This window comes from Desarmillaria tabescens, assembly GCF_030435595.1.
Source record: "Desarmillaria tabescens strain CCBAS 213 chromosome Unknown EV420scaffold_20, whole genome shotgun sequence".
NCBI classification, from domain to species: Eukaryota; Fungi; Basidiomycota; class Agaricomycetes; order Agaricales; family Physalacriaceae; genus Desarmillaria; species Desarmillaria tabescens.
The window spans coordinates 316,326-331,140 of record NW_026848319.1 but is presented as its reverse complement, the minus strand read 5'-3'; the positions used below and the strand labels follow the sequence as shown (position 1 = coordinate 331,140).

Below are 14,815 nucleotides of genomic sequence, written 5' to 3'. Positions count from 1 at the left end.
AAACAGCAACCAAAAAGAACCTCTTAGTATCGAGGTTTCACAAAACGTTCAGTACGGACAATACAGTATGTTAGTAATTGATAAGAGACATCAAACCATACTTGCGTTACCGATGACTGGATATGGCTGTTAGATGAATCTCGTAAGTCAACCAGTAGAAGGCTCGCCGGCACCGTAATAAATCCACTAATGCGAACTTGACAGTACTAATCATTACTACTAAGAACTGTTCAACGAGATAACCTTCAAGCTATACGTACTTGAAATACAAGGTGAGATGAGATATGCAAAGTTGAGGAAGAACGAAAAAGAAAAAGAATTGCTAGCAGTATTGTATGTGGGGTAAAATAGTCCGAGTGGTGATGCCCATTCCCGCGGCCTTCATATACAGTAGTGCAGTCCGTGATGATAACTTTACAAGGATGCCTACGACAGAGTAGAGGTAAAAGGATACGTGGAGTGTCAGGGAAGAAGAGCATGGGGAGCGGAATTCACAGCGATATGCAAATGCTAAATGGTCGGCCAGCACCAGGACTGCAGATAGAAAGCGGAAGGGAATCATGATGAGTGCGTTGGCGAATGTGGGTGCGTAAAGAGTAATAATGAACGCAGGCGAGAGAGAGAGACAGAGAGATCCAAATTGCGAAATCTAGATGAGACATGGTGGACAGAAAGGGCAAAATGGGAGCAAGCGAGGTGAATAGCATCGAAAGGAATAATGGATATTAGGGCATTGTACAATTGACTTTGGGTATACAGTTCCTTACACATCATCGACGTCTATGTTGCTGTTGCTGTTGCTGCCATAAGGCAAGTGGGACGTCTTCGTCTTCTGTGAATCCGTTGGCGTGGAGATCTTGACCCTCCGCTGTTCGCGGTCTTCGCGCGCTGGAAGGCATCCCAGCATATGCGCTGTGTCCTTTACGAACCTTTCCATTCACATGTGGAGGTGTCTGTGAGGGTAGCACGGTTGCCGACAACGAACGTCCCGGCGTACGGCCTCCCGACATCATTTCCTGTCAGAAATGTGTTAGTTGTTTTTACTCAATAGAGCAAAACCGACTTACATGCGGTGGCGGCGAACGTGATCGCCGTGGACCAGAAGCAGAGGGAGGTGACGTTGAGTTTGCTCGACCCTGAGGCTGTTGCCACCCTGACTGGTCAAGAGGCGCCATGGCACCGGGAGGGAGACGTTGCTGCTGCTGATTTTGCATCATGTCGTTTGGATAATAATACTCCGGTGCATTTGGATCGACCGTGCCCTGTCCCATATTAGAGTACATTTGCGGTTGCTGCTGCATCCGATACGGTTGTCCCATCCCCACGTTTGGAGGCGCTGAGGATGTCCGGTTAGGGGGATCGTTATACCCACCGTAACTATACTCCTGCTCCATCACTCGATGTTGCATCTCGTATTGAGGGCCTTTGACAGGTATTTCAGCTCGTCGCCCACCTCCGCCCGGGGGTGCTTTCGTTAGAGCTCCGCGTCGTGGTGAAGCCTCTCTCTTCTTACTCTCCATCTGCTCTCTTTCCAGCCGCTCCTGCTCCGCACGTTCTCTTTCCGCCTGTTCCTTCTGTTCCCGTTCCCGCTGTTCGAGCTCCTTCTGTTCTTTATCCTGGTTCCCAGCGCCCGTGCCTGCAGCGTTCACCTGACCATTCGAAGGCGTCGCCGGATTCTGCGCCTTGATGACACCAAGATACCAAAACATCAGATTACTGATCAGAACTTGCTCGTACAGTGGTCTGCGAGGATTCGCAAGTTTTATGTGGCTGAGCCTATAAATCGCGCGTTCGACGTGTATCGGATACCGTGACCAGTTATTGACACCTGGACCTCCTTGTGAACCGTTTGGTGATGGAGGAGGAACATAGGACTTGGACGACTTTGAGGCGCCTAGTAACGCGGCAGCAGCTTCGCGGCCAGCCGCACCACCTGAAATACCAATCGACGGGGGACCATCGGACTCTTTGCTCTTCTTCCCGCCAAACAAAGATCCAAAAAAACCAGACTCCTTCTCTTTGTCCCCACTGTCTCGCTCTTTTTCTTTTGCAAGTTTTTTCCCTCCCTTGTCGCTACCCCACTTGCCGAACAACCCTTTCTTATCTTTCTCTTTACGATGATGCGCCGGTGGACTTGGAGGTACATGAAGAAATGCCGGTGGAGAAGAACCAGTAGGTGGATCAGGTGAATGAGAAGGAGATACGCTTGGGGCTAAGGATTCTTGAGGGGATGGTGTCCGCGATGGTGGTCGTTGATCTGCAGAAGGTTCAGGAGCAAGCAGTCGCTGAGGTTGTGGATGATGCAGTACGGGTTCCAGCGCTTGGAGAAGAGATGCTTGATCGTCGGGGGATGTCGATGTTTGGATGGAAGGTAAGTCGTAGGCAAGCTCGTCAGGCGGAGAAGGTGTGATAACGACAGGCGTGTTGCTTTCTTCGTCCTCCTCCCGCACGTAGGCATCGAAGATGAAGGCCTCTTCGCTATAAGATTCTGGTCTCGCTTGAGCTTCTTTTTCAAACGTCCGTCGGCGCTGAGCTGCTGTTAAGACGTCGGATTCTCCATGATCATTGGAAGAACGATCACTGGAAGTGCGTTTTTCGAGAGTGATTGGCGCTGTGCCAGAGCGAACAGATGGGCCCCGTCTGGTTGAAGAACCAAAACGACTGCCACCTTCTCCAGCAGAGCCTTTCCGAATTCTGGTGCGCGCGGCACGGCGAAGGATTTGGCCGGGAGGCGGAACGATTATGGGAGCATCCGCTTCGTCGCCCATCTCCGGGATTGCATCTATGGTGTCAATAGCTAGAGTATTTATGTTAAATGCAATGAAATAGATGAAGGCATCAGTAGTACTCACATGTAGGGGACATGTTCAAACTAAGACTTCGTCGCAGGACACTTCTCAGCTTCGACGGGTCGTCGCTGTCTGAGGCTTCTTCTGCCAGCTCCTCCAGCCTTTGTAGGTCACTTATCGTGAGCTGAGGCCCTCGATTAGCGAGAAGGCCAGACCGATTTCGTCTTAGCGGCACAATCTTTTCTTCTTCCTCGACGCCATCATTCTCCGATGGTCTGTACTGCCGACTCAGCATCGACTTCTTCCTTCCCAGGCCTCCAGACGAAAGTGACGATATCGAGCTGGATCGGCTGGGGGTGGTACTCCCATCTCCAGGCGGCGGCGATCTGGCGTGTTCCTTGAGAAAGGCACGAAATTCAGCAGGGGCAATTTCAGGATGGACGCTAGCGGGGACCCAGAAAAGGTGGAAGGGATCGTCTGCAGGGTTGTTGGGGCCATCTATGCCACCCATGCTGCTGCCATGGTCGGAACTGGAGCCATCGTCGTGTGAGCTGCTTGACGAATCACCGTCTGACGTCTGTGCTCCTGACCAATATGTACTCGTTGGCGACGTTGGCGATGACTGATTGGGCAAATCTGGGTCGATAGCAAGTGCGCCAGGTGTCGTCGAGCGCCTCTTGATGTCACGAAGGGCTTCGACCTCGCGCTGGATGTCGTACGTCGAAGGCTGCATGTGGTAGGTAGTGAAGACGCTGGGAAAGCGCTTAAAAATGTAGCAGTACGACCGAAACAACCAAGGCCAGAGCGGTAGAAGGAGTCGAGGAACGACAAGGGTGTCGTTGTCGTCGTGGCTGACGATGAGCAAAGGGACAGATTAGTGCGCAGGTACAAGTTTGGAATTACCGAGAGAGTTCGGCCGCCACAACGGCAGGAGCCACCTTCGCTCGATTAGGTTACTTCATTCTCTTATTTCCGAGTTCTTTTTTCATGCAGGATATCCTACATCCTTCCTATGGTGCATTTTACCCCCAGATTCGCAGTTTTTCTCCAGTGTAAAATCGATAGTAAAATATTAAAATACAGCATCATCCGCGAACTGTTGCCATCTCATCAGGCAACCAATACATCGCCGTGATACCAATCTCAGCGTCTATAGTTCAAGCTAAGAAATGCTGCTGAAACAGTGAAGAGCAGGGCCGTCACAGCATCCCCCATTCTCTCATGGTTCCGTTCAAGTGCCGCGGGGCTTATTACCGAGAAATAGAACTAGGGTCCAATGCAGAACTCTCTCGTCGAAGCTCCTGGATCACAGCCTGTAATACTTGTCGTCAGATGGTCCGTTGTATCGCGCAAGAAAGACGTATTCTCGTACCGCCAGTGCTTCAGGATTGACACCGCTTTCTATCATCCTCACGCATGTCGTCAGCGTCTCTCGGTCAAGTTTCGTATTCAAAAGCTGTGAGATTTCGTGAAGAACTGTAACAAAAACTGCGTCATACACAACATTCGTTATAAAGGCGATATTCTTACTGTCCAGGGTCTGCTGCGCGGAGCTGATACGCTCTGCTTCGCGTGAGGACATGGCGAGAGCAAAAGAACCGTAGATAAGTTCCGAAATCCGCAAATGGCAATCAACGCCGCCCGGGTGTTAATTTCGGAGTGTTCGAACTTTGACTAGGTTCGACTTCTTTGAATTTACGACAACCAAGATGATAGTGGGTTATAAACCCCGCACTGGCAGCTTGGCTGAAAACAAGAGGCACCGCCACATCAGAATTAATACCTGTAATTAATTAACTGCTCCCAGCCTGCCGACATTTCCGCGCTTTGAACGAAATTTGTGAACAATAGATTGAGAACAGAATGAAGCGCAGACAAGGAGCTATGCTGAGTCGCGCCTGGCTCTTGGACTGCTTATTCATCGCCATGACATGGGTCAGATCTCCAATCCGGCGGCAACGCTCGGCATCTCACCTCCCTGTTTCTATATGATAGCACTAGGCAAGGTAGAAATTGAGTACAGAGCGCTGACGGTTGCAACGTTAACGTTGAACCCCAACACAAAACGATTACTCCCACCAAAACGGAATAATACGGTATCATGATAAGCACCGGTATCAGCATCCCAATTTACTTTCTTATAGAGAAACTTGAAGGCAACTAGGCTCCTCTGTGCAACGCCTGGATGCCGGCATTTCTCTCTGCTCCAACGTCTGGACCTCGACTCAATAACTGACCCCGTCCACTCATACCAGAGAAGCAGGCATTCTTGAAACGTAGGTAACCCGGCAGCTCCGAGCACGAACGCCACCACTTACTCAGCGCAGCACATTCCTTCGGGAAAGCAAATGGATTGGAACATGAGTCTAGCGTTAAGGTGGCGTTACAAGTCGAATTGCAGAAGTGGATAAATAAACGAGCAGGTTGTCATAGATAAGATCGTGATAGTGGGGCCTGGAGCACCATCTCCCCCAACTGCAAACTCCGATGAGACTAAAATTACAGGTTTCAAAGCAAAAGTCCGAAAAAACCAGCGTCATAATACGAGTTGGACAACGTTTGCTACGCTAACATCAGAAGCAGATTTGTCTAATTGGTTCAGACGATAAATCGATGACAAACCGTCGTCAGGTAGCGATCGTGAAGGAGAAATTATTTTGGGTATCAATATACATATCGGAAGGTTAGTGGTAGGCCTTGTATTACTTGATGACCATGACGATATTCTTTTGTCTTGAAAGACTTTCCTGAGTTACCCCATACATGTACACCCAAGCAGATGCCAAGCGAAGTTTGATCGCGTCATCCAGTCTCTGGTGTAATGCAGAGACGGTGAAGAAGGGACCTACGGAACGCTTGCGTACTCTTAATTCACCAATATCTGAGCCTATATCCACATCCTGCTGAGTGCTCATTTCCCACTCGTCAGAAGTACCATCGAAATCTTCCGTTACCCATGGAAAATTAGACTCCCTATATTTTCAAGTGTATCTTAGTTCGAGGCGGATAGACCGATCAATGCCCCACCTCAGACTTTAATCAGAGGCTTTGAGAAGACCAGAAGGTCTAGAAGAGAATCGGCGGATTTGACAAGAGAAGAAGCAAAGGTTTGTTAATAATTTTAACCGGGCGCTCAGTAAGAGAGTCTATGAGTCATGAGTCTATGACAATCCGGGCCGTAGACAAAAATTACGCGCCGCCCATAGACGCTAGTCCTCTTTTGCATAGATTGTCACCGTAGACCTCGTATCCAGGAGCGGTATCTGTACGCTGACTTATCAGCTGTGACGATACCCTCCTCTAATTTAGGCGTCGGTGCCGGCCCGCTCAGGTGAGAGATTTCGAAAGTTAATGCTTATGCATACCACAGCAACGAGGAATTACATGTGGACGGAAACAATGCTAATCACAGAATGATCTGCTAGTCCATCCGGGATTTCTCTCCGTTATTCCTGCACTAATACCCGGGCCAGAAGGAAGAAAAATCAGGTGAAACGTGAACCATAAAAACTGAACGTACCACTTTCCGAATCAAAACGGCGAACCAGGTACAGAGGCGTTGGGAAATTGGAAAGGTACGAACGCGATGCAGATATGTACCTGAATCGATGAAAGAGTGTTCGTTCAAGATACTCAAGTTCCGATGGAAAACTCGCCCCAGTAATAACATCGAGAAAAAACGTAGCGCGACAAACATAACCCATCCCCGATTATAAGGGCAGTATGATACTAATCCCATCGACAGAGTGATTTCACAAGTCTTCATCGCAGTTCCTGTGACGGAGCGGCAAATAGAGTAAAGGCTCATTCCTCCAGGCACAGGCTTGAGAGAGAATTCGTATGTCAGTACGCAAGCCGCGTCAATCGAAGTAAGTGGGCCATACTCCGCCCTGCCCGAGTGTTCTCGAAGAATACTATAAATAGCGACGCTATCACGGCTATGATTGATAAGACGGAGTACCCTGAATGTTATGCAGTAGCCATTGTTGAATTTTCAAGCCAAGCAAAATGAGATCTGTGTCAGATACTCCCAAGAGCTGTAGGATCCCAGATATCAGCGCAGTATTAAAGAGTAATGCCGCCCATAGCAAGAGAATCTAGGAACAAGTAAGGGATCCACAAACGATTCAAGCTGGCAATAATACAGTATATAGTGCCCCAGTATATGCGCGTCAGTATTTGCCTTGAGCAAGTAATATCCACAAGTTCGTTTGTCCGTTTAGTCCCAAGTTCGATTGAAAACGAATGACAAAATAAGATGGTACTAGAACTGAAGTCGAGAAGTATGACGTGCTTCAGTCATTGCAGCGGTCATATATATATAAAGTGTTTATCTCCCAGTAAGCCTCGGAAAAGGCAGCAGGTGTGCTCTCCACGTCTGCAAATTGATGACTAGTTTAACGCAGAAGGAAAGGAGACATTGGTGGCTTACACTGTTCACAGGTACTTGGACCGCAACCTGAGGTAGCGAAAGCGGAGCCTGCCCAGTCGCCCTATCACGCAGGATCGCGTCAGAAGTCTCCAGAAGAAACTGATTGCTTACGCAAAATGTGATATCAAAGACAGTAATATGTTCACCAAGAAAGTGAGCGTCGTATCCGCATCTATCGACAGGAAATGACGCGTCTGGACTTCCCCAATTATCCGTCCGGATTTGAACAAAATTCGATGGTTGGATTACTTCTGCCGGTATAGAGCTGCTGTTTCTAGGCCAAAACCACACACGGACACCGTTAATGTCGTCTTTGGACATAGCAAAATACCCTCCACCAATCTGGTTGAACCCGGTTCCGTATGAAAAAGGTTGGGTGAATGAAGTCCCACAGCCTTGATTGCTATTGACGGCTGCGTTACAGTCGCTGGAGACGGTATACCTTTCCAAACGCCCTTACTAAGCAATAGAAACAATGAAACAAAGAGGACGTACCCTCGTTGAGCACGCGTGTCCGGCATGGTACAGTCTTCAGTTGTGTGGAGAGAGGCGAGGTTGTCACAGTTCATATTAACGCCTAGATGAGACACTAATCACCAACAAAGTTCTGGCGAGTCCTGACTGGTGCACACCTTCAATGATATCGATTTCTCCTCCTTGAGGCCATGGTCCATCCTTGCTCAAAGTCCAAAAGGCGGGCCAAGTACCGCATCCTACTGGCATGTGCTGGAGGTCCAAAATCATAAGCGACTGGGCATGTGAGGCCCAGGAAGATATCCGGACACTATCTCTGCCTCTTGCATATGATGGAACAACTGTAGATGAGTCGGCGCGCATGACAAACGTTGAGTTGTCGGGTGATGCTGTGGTCGTGTTTAAATGCCCGCCCAACGCATGGAAGAAAAGGCGTTACCGTAGGAAAGATTGTTAGCCTTTGCTGTGTCTTGGTCGACATAATTAACGCGTCCGTGGGTTGGGTCATCGAAGGTCTCCCATTTGAATGCATCGAAGAAATCGTTGCCTCGGACAACTTGTGTCAAGTAGAATGTCGGCTCAGCAATCACGATAGAAATGGTCATGAAAAGAGCGAGAAGAAATAGAGAAAACATGTCTAGGATAGAGAGGGTAGCGACAGTGACGAGCAAAGGTGGACGGCCAAAGCGGTCCCAGCCTGTTCCCGATTTGGGATCCTTATTGGCTTCTCTTCATTTCCTTTCTTGTCGATCCGTACTTCGACTTCTGCGAATCAGGAATCTTTGGCACCGAGGCAATCAGGAAAGATGCAAAAGAAAATTATATGAAATGCGTACCAACGACTTCTGAAGGCACCGAATCCAATCATTGCTGGAAAAAGGTTTGGCCGATAATACGACTCGCTTATTTTTTTATGCCACCACGAAAGGTATACAATTTTGTCGAATAAGTTCTATAGGCTCCTGGTGAGCAGATGTTTCGCGAAAACTGGCGAGAATACGCGGGTAACAGAATGTATTACGTTCGGGCATCTTAAGCACAGAGCAATACGTCGGCGGTACGATTGGAGGAATCCCGACGTACCTTTCTGTAGACAAAAGTCGGGATCAAAATCCCATCTTTATTCCGATTGCCGTCCTCACTTTTCGGCCAGTGAGAATTGGCAGTTTCCAGGAAGGGCATATATACTGGAATATTAGGCCCACGACATCTCAGGCCCTGATGCTCAGTCCTATTAACCAGTTCGAGCTGAATTCTGTAATCTAGTCCTTAGCAATTCAGATGAGCTAGCGTGTGACCGTGCCATTCATGATACCGATCACAGAAAGCGCAGAGGACCTAGAAAGCGACGAAGCAAGAATCGACGACCTGGCACCATACAATAGTCCGAAGCCATTCATGAATGGATCCACTGTAGGAGACGAGACTCAGTCAGAGCACTCGGAATGCAGAGTAAGCAGCCTCGGTGCAAACGTTTCAGATTTGTAGCATGTGGGTCAAGGCTGAAAATAACAAGTTCAAGCGGAATCTCCCGGACAATGCTCTCGAGCGATTGCACGGGTAAATCCGAAGGTGGTCGGTGCCGTCTTCCTAAACTTGGTCACCCGCCTTGAGGGTCGCGAAATGGGATCATCGCCGCCGAGTTGGAAATTCGACTACAAATTGCGGAACTAACCGTGCAGCAGCCGAACCAGCCCTGAGCCCACCCAAACGCAGCCATATGCACTCGTCTCCTCCATGCTCCAGGCAAAATATTTCAGTGATGAACTAAGGTTCAGTCATTGCTGCCTGCTATATAAGTGAAAAAGTTTCTTTGAAGTTCTTTTGTCCGAAACCGCTCATTTCAACTCCTCCGGATCTTGCCTTCTCCATAACGGTGACCCCATGTTTTTCGGTAGAAACATAACTTTAAGTTTTCGCGCAGCGGTAACTCCAGAGTTTTCAACAGCGGCTATGTTAGCCAGCCTAAATGAAATTGCCGATCTCCTTGGCCTGGTATAGAATTTGGGTGTCCAAAATTTGCCGTCGCTTGGTACTTTTAAGCCGACCGGTAACTTCGCATATTCCATCGCTAAGGTCCGACTTGTCAAGGATAGGCACCGCTGTTCCCTTGAGTCATGTGTCCAGCAAGATAGCTATGATACATACTGACATACCACGCGTACGGTGTTTGAGGGGTCGGGACGCGTAACATTGGCGTAACACGACGCGTATTTCCATGGGTGAAAGGACAGACGCGTAAACTAAAGGGTTGAGTACTACATAGTGTCAAACATGAAGCTGAAGTCCGGCACATCTCTACTTAATTATCCATATGCAAGGTACAACAAATCATAAAAAATCGTATGGTTTCACTCAAACATCCGCCCCATAGTTATTGCGCCGGTGCAAGAAAATTAACGCAAAAAGATTGTCGACCTTGTGCAGCCTTGTGCCCTCTTGTGCATCATATTTGAAAAACAGAGACGGTTGCACATTAGAACCAACCATGAACTTTTACCCTACAAAACATCATCTCTTCAAAATTCGACCCTTGAAAAACGAGTTCGACATCCAAAGATAGAACTCAACGCCACAGAGCCAATTACGTAATAATTGAAAATTCGTTCTGTACCACCATCTGCAGTCGTCATGGCTCCTTCAAAAGCAGGCAAGGCAGCAGCCGAAAAGACGAAGAAGGAAAAATACACCATCCGCAATCCCGAAAAGCTGGCCAGCTAGCTCGCAAAGCACTTCGAAAGGGCAAACTTGGTGGCCAAGCGTCCAATCGAGGCAAAAAACACCATTTCCTTGGTCCGTATTCATATCTGTGACTTGGACATTACTGACCGTGATTCTAGCTGACTTCTATGGGCTTTTCTACCACTCACTTCCTGAAGAAGGCGTTCTGACGCTCGAAGAGCTTCACGGTCTCTTGCGGGACGTATGGTTGACAAGACACGATGCCGAGTTGGAGGAGGAAAAGGCTTCACGGAGAAAAGGCAGACCAAAGAGTGTGAAAGAAGTCAAATTGGAGGAGATAAAACTGCGGGAATCGGAGGAGTATCGCACTGGGTTCGGTATGTGCATATTGTCTATATTTCCTTCTTCATCCAGCTTACGTGGGGATACAGAGGTAATTGATTTAACCCACCGACCCACCGTGGATCTGTTTCGACGATGGGATCAGAAGGAAGTTGCCTTCATTCAACTACTGCGATTCATTCGTATCTCAAGCGCTAATCCAGGCTCCATTGTTATCTCGAGGCCTGGGAAGCATCACAGCATGGTTGAATCAGTGGAACCGAATCTTACGGACGTGGAGATGATTGACAGTTGAAGTAGGCATAGCAAGTGTGGTGTGATGATATCCTTTGAATTCAGGAATCAGCATCTACCGATGATCTCTTTGGCGACGTGACTTGTTCATGTAGTCTTTGAGAATGCTGTAAACGAATATACTGTTGACTTCCCCTTTTGTAGGAAACACTGACGAAACCCTGGAGACGGACGGTGACTTGTGTAAGTGAACAGTCAACCATCCCCATTGTCTCTAAGTCTGCATCACTGCATGACTCAGTTGGGCCGTTTGGGTTTTCCTTGGGATCCGATTGGGTGTGCCTTTCTTTACCCTGGACACGGTAGATTGAGGGGCCAATAAGCATCCTCTCCGGTTGTCTAGACCGTCGAACAGGGTCCAGAGCTTGCATCAGAAACATGATCTTCCGGTCCCTAGAAATTGAATTGTCTCCGTGCCGCAGGACGGTAATATACATTTGCACATTCTGTTTTAGCCTTTGCTATATAAAACGCGGATGATCAACCCCAGCCCACCCACTTCCTCTCCGCATTTCGCCACAGTATGCCAGTGGACACCAAGCACCCAGAAGTACTCGTGGTATGTCTCTCTTCTTGTTCTCTCGCTGTGGTCTGGCGCTCATGCGTGTCTCGCAACCAAGGTTGGTGCTGGACCCTCTGGTCTCGTGCTTGCCCTCTCACTCATCCAAAATGGCGTGTCGGTCCGCATAATCGACAGAAATCCAGAAATACGTGCTGGTCAACGGGGAGCAGGAATCATGGTGAGTCGTATCTCATCCTCACGCGTTCCATACTTGACGAAATTTTTCAGCCGCGGTCTATGGAGTTGTTTGAGCTCCTCGGGCTATCGAAGCCCATTCTCGACATTGGTTTCGTTACCCCACCAGTAAAAACATACGACCTACATAAAGGCTTGGAATGCTCGGGGACTTTTGAAATAGCACCATACATGGAACCAACAGCCGCGTTCCCATACGTAGGTGGCGCCTCATGCAACTTCGTTCAATGCGGAACTTATTCTCCGCGTCTTGGCAGCTTAACATACTGTGCCTCGGGCAAGACCATCTAGAAACTATACTTCGGAGAGAGCTGGAGGAAAAGTATCATTGCCCCGTTGAGCTAGGCACGGAACTTCTCTCGTTCTCGCAGGAAAAAGACCATGTCAACGCAAAACTAAGAACGCTCGATGGTACGGAGCAAGATCTTACGTTTTCATGGTTACTTGGAGCCGATGGTGCACGGGGAGTTGTGCGGAAAATGTTGGGTCTGTCCTTCCTTGGGGAAACCAGCAACATTGATAAGATAGTGGTGGGAGATATTTTTGTCGAAGGGCTGGAACAAGAGGTGCGTCTATGGTTCCCATTCTGACCGAACCCCACGTTCTAATTAGATACTCAGTTTTGGCATATGTGGGGTGATGCCGGGAGCACACTGTAAGTCCACAAATCTCGGTCCGTCGAATGTTCCTTATTCAAGTAACCCGCATAGAATCAGTCTCCGACCCACGGAAACTCCCTCGTTATTCAATTTCATCTTGACTGGCAAGAACATTGATAACGCTTCAATGTCCCATGACTTGGATGGTCTTCGAGAGACATTTAACCAATGTACGGGAGCAGGCGACTCTGTGAAATGGGGCAAAATAAATTGGGTCTCAAATTACCGGTATGCTTAACCTTTAACAAAGTATTGACTAGTCGCTGACGAATCAGACCCAATATTCGGATGGTCGACAGTTTCGGGGAAGGGAGGGTCTTCTTAGCTGGAGGTGAGCGTGGCTGTTATCTTTTCGCAATCCTCGTGCAACCATCTAATTGTTTTTAGACTCTGCACATGTGCATAGCTTCACCGGAGGCCAGGTGCGTCGAATTCCGCGTAGAAATCAGGGAAACACCCTGACTTTGATTCGGACATACAGGGCATGAACACAGGAATCCAGGACTCGTTTAACCTCGCCTGGAAGCTCGCATTAGTGCAACGAGGCCTGGCATCCCCTTCACTCCTCCGAACATACACCGAAGAGCGCCTTCCCGTTATCGCCGAAATGCTCAACCAGACGACCGTTCTACTGAAGCAAACATTCATAAAAAAAGAAAAGCCCTCCGCGTGGCGTCGCGGGGGCAGCCTCCTCCAGCTTGGAGTGAACTACCGGTGGAGTTCCATAGTAGTTGACGAGCAGTCGGACGACGAGGATGATTACTCTGATGATGAGGATGACTTCCCTGACTCATACGGAGAGGACCTTGGCGCCCAGTTACGTGCCGGAGACCGTGCCCCTGATGCACCGGGTCTGCTAAACTTGACCTTAGAAGAAGACAGACCTACGACAACGAAGAGGCTTTTCGAGCTATTCGGTGCCTCACATCATACAATATTGGTGTTTGCGCGGGACCTTCACCGATGTTCTACAATACTAAAAGGTATCTCATCGTCATGCCCGAAGGGACTCATTCGGACTGTTCAAATCGTCCGCGCTGACTTTGGACGGCATGTGGAATGTGGTCCCTTCTGCGCGGATTACACGGTCGAGGATACCCGAGGGCATGCATATGATGCGTATTCCTTGACCGAAGGATGTTGCGCCGTTGTGGTAAGGCCGGACGGCTTCATTGGGGCAATTGTGCAGGATAACAATGGCCTAAGGCAATACTTTCGTGGAATATTCGGTTCGAATTGATGTCCCTATTGCTGTCTTTGATGAGGTCCCTCATACCACTACGCTAATTAATATACCTTAATCAATGTAATTCTCCTACTTATCATAATGAGCCCGGGGTCGCTTAGGCGTTACTTTTGTAGCCGTACTCAGTACTGTTGTAGCATATCACAGTGATTTCACCCCATTGGCAGTCGAAGGTGTAAAGCCCTTGTTCGCACAGCTCGTAATGGTTAAACTCAATGACTTTGCCCTCGAGATCAAGCTGAGAGCCGACTGAAGTGGCTACTAGGTTGCCTTCGTTACCCGCGCCAAGTAGCAATTCCATATCGACAAAAACTAAGGCGAGAGTCCTCAAATCCTGGACATAGCAGCATCAAGCGCCGTCTGTTATCATGGGGACCTATGAGCAATTGATTGACTAGGACATGTGGACATGCCACTCATCCGAGCAGCATCAGAACGTTCCTTTATCCAACGTATAGTGACTATCAATCACAGTGGTCATCCCTAAGGGTCCAAGTACGCCTATGGGGAAGACTGCAGATAAATACATAAGTTTACGTGTACAAGAATGTAACGAACTTATGCCCTTCGAGACTCCCGTCGACGTCGACTAAAGAAGGTGCATATTGGTATTAGAATAACGCTGACATCGGTGAGAGCTATTTCTTCGGTTCTAAGATGAGCCCTCAAGGCACCAATGAAGATCATACTATACGGGATCCTGGTGGTGCTTTCCACTTCAGTCTTCAACTGAATTAAAGGAACCATTATACTTATCCGCATTGTGCAATTGTGAACATGGATGACTAATAGCAATTTTCCCTGTATCAAATGTCAGTTACTGGTCGACCGAAGAGAGCAGCTACTAAAATGGATGTGACAGACTTCAACGACTTGTCTAAGGTATTGACCTAATTCACCGGGGCCATTACCCAAAGCCCGCCTTTGTAAAACCGCAACGCGAGGACTAATGCGGATTGAAGAGGTAAACGAAATTTTGGCATGGACGGAGGTGTTTTCCTTGATTACTGCGCCGGCTTGTAGCCTGTGCGCGCAGCTACTGAGGAAGCTGATACCTAAGTCCAACAAAAATTCTCGCGTGATTGGGGACGCTATCGCGGGGGTTGCGCCACTGTTGTAAGCCGACCTTCGCAGGGCGAC

The 14,815-nt window shown here is 48.6% G+C and overlaps 7 protein-coding genes across 7 annotated transcripts; 2 read left to right on the top strand and 5 right to left on the bottom strand.

Moving 5' to 3' along the window:
- Window positions 1-227: 227 nt before the first annotated feature.
- Window positions 228-666, bottom strand: EV420DRAFT_475333 (uncharacterized protein). The gene has a single exon (XM_060482287.1). The coding sequence runs from the start codon at window positions 560-562 to the stop codon at window positions 323-325; it is 240 nt and encodes a 79-aa protein (XP_060330030.1). The 5' UTR covers window positions 563-666; the 3' UTR covers window positions 228-322.
- On the bottom strand, window positions 667-3,714 carry EV420DRAFT_475332 (uncharacterized protein). The gene is made up of 3 exons (XM_060482286.1): window positions 2,853-3,714; window positions 1,068-2,797; window positions 667-1,016 (listed from the first exon to the last, which is right to left on the bottom strand). The coding sequence occupies exons 1-3, from the start codon at window positions 3,520-3,522 to the stop codon at window positions 771-773; spliced, it is 2,646 nt and encodes an 881-aa protein (XP_060330029.1). The 5' UTR covers window positions 3,523-3,714; the 3' UTR covers window positions 667-770.
- A 325-nt stretch (window positions 3,715-4,039) lies between these two features.
- Window positions 4,040-4,371, bottom strand: EV420DRAFT_1271224 (mitotic-spindle organizing gamma-tubulin ring associated-domain-containing protein; the record flags this gene model as incomplete). The annotated part of the gene is made up of 2 exons (XM_060467625.1): window positions 4,040-4,102; window positions 4,162-4,371. 2 exons carry the CDS (start codon window positions 4,369-4,371, stop codon window positions 4,040-4,042), a joined length of 273 nt encoding a protein of 90 aa, XP_060330028.1.
- A 77-nt stretch (window positions 4,372-4,448) lies between these two features.
- Window positions 4,449-5,012, bottom strand: EV420DRAFT_475330 (uncharacterized protein). The gene is made up of 2 exons (XM_060482285.1): window positions 4,764-5,012; window positions 4,449-4,702 (listed from the first exon to the last, which is right to left on the bottom strand). The coding sequence occupies exons 1-2, from the start codon at window positions 4,911-4,913 to the stop codon at window positions 4,583-4,585; spliced, it is 270 nt and encodes an 89-aa protein (XP_060330027.1). The 5' UTR covers window positions 4,914-5,012; the 3' UTR covers window positions 4,449-4,582.
- Window positions 5,013-6,835: 1,823 nt separating this feature from the next.
- Window positions 6,836-8,385, bottom strand: EV420DRAFT_1309429 (glycoside hydrolase family 16 protein). The gene is made up of 6 exons (XM_060468548.1): window positions 8,135-8,385; window positions 7,854-8,084; window positions 7,717-7,798; window positions 7,333-7,663; window positions 7,222-7,282; window positions 6,836-7,167 (listed from the first exon to the last, which is right to left on the bottom strand). Exons 1-6 carry the CDS (start codon window positions 8,328-8,330, stop codon window positions 7,085-7,087), a joined length of 984 nt encoding a protein of 327 aa, XP_060330026.1. The 5' UTR covers window positions 8,331-8,385; the 3' UTR covers window positions 6,836-7,084.
- Window positions 8,386-10,183: 1,798 nt separating this feature from the next.
- EV420DRAFT_1643581 (uncharacterized protein) lies at window positions 10,184-11,014 on the top strand (the record flags this gene model as incomplete). The annotated part of the gene is made up of 4 exons (XM_060477534.1): window positions 10,184-10,239; window positions 10,322-10,488; window positions 10,536-10,754; window positions 10,809-11,014. The coding sequence occupies 4 exons, from the start codon at window positions 10,184-10,186 to the stop codon at window positions 11,012-11,014; spliced, it is 648 nt and encodes a 215-aa protein (XP_060330025.1).
- Window positions 11,015-11,475: 461 nt separating this feature from the next.
- Window positions 11,476-13,721, top strand: EV420DRAFT_475196 (FAD binding domain-containing protein). The gene is made up of 9 exons (XM_060482284.1): window positions 11,476-11,572; window positions 11,634-11,753; window positions 11,804-11,968; window positions 12,028-12,336; window positions 12,391-12,425; window positions 12,481-12,657; window positions 12,705-12,760; window positions 12,817-12,851; window positions 12,911-13,721. The coding sequence occupies exons 1-9, from the start codon at window positions 11,537-11,539 to the stop codon at window positions 13,667-13,669; spliced, it is 1,692 nt and encodes a 563-aa protein (XP_060330024.1). The 5' UTR covers window positions 11,476-11,536; the 3' UTR covers window positions 13,670-13,721.
- The last annotated feature ends 1,094 nt before the right edge of the window (window positions 13,722-14,815 follow it).

Coding starts and splice junctions, on each gene's coding strand:
- EV420DRAFT_475333 (XM_060482287.1), bottom strand. CDS start 562: ATGATTCCCTTCCGCTTTCTATCTGCAGTCCTGGTGCTGGCCGACCAT.
- EV420DRAFT_475332 (XM_060482286.1), bottom strand. CDS start 3,522: ATGCAGCCTTCGACGTACGACATCCAGCGCGAGGTCGAAGCCCTTCGT. Junction 2,798..2,852: donor TTTGAACATGTCCCCTACAT/GTGAGTACTACT, acceptor TAAATACTCTAG/CTATTGACACCATAGATGCA. Junction 1,017..1,067: donor CACGTTCGCCGCCACCGCAT/GTAAGTCGGTTT, acceptor CATTTCTGACAG/GAAATGATGTCGGGAGGCCG.
- EV420DRAFT_475330 (XM_060482285.1), bottom strand. CDS start 4,913: ATGCTGATACCGGTGCTTATCATGATACCGTATTATTCCGTTTTGGTG. Junction 4,703..4,763: donor TATCATATAGAAACAGGGAG/GTGAGATGCCGA, acceptor GCGATGAATAAG/CAGTCCAAGAGCCAGGCGCG.
- EV420DRAFT_1309429 (XM_060468548.1), bottom strand. CDS start 8,330: ATGTTTTCTCTATTTCTTCTCGCTCTTTTCATGACCATTTCTATCGTG. Junction 7,664..7,716: donor GACACGCGTGCTCAACGAGG/GTACGTCCTCTT, acceptor GCGTTTGGAAAG/GTATACCGTCTCCAGCGACT. Junction 7,168..7,221: donor TCCAAGTACCTGTGAACAGT/GTAAGCCACCAA, acceptor ATCAATTTGCAG/ACGTGGAGAGCACACCTGCT.
- EV420DRAFT_475196 (XM_060482284.1), top strand. CDS start 11,537: ATGCCAGTGGACACCAAGCACCCAGAAGTACTCGTG. Junction 11,573..11,633: donor AGCACCCAGAAGTACTCGTG/GTATGTCTCTCT, acceptor CTCGCAACCAAG/GTTGGTGCTGGACCCTCTGG. Junction 12,852..12,910: donor ATAGCTTCACCGGAGGCCAG/GTGCGTCGAATT, acceptor TCGGACATACAG/GGCATGAACACAGGAATCCA.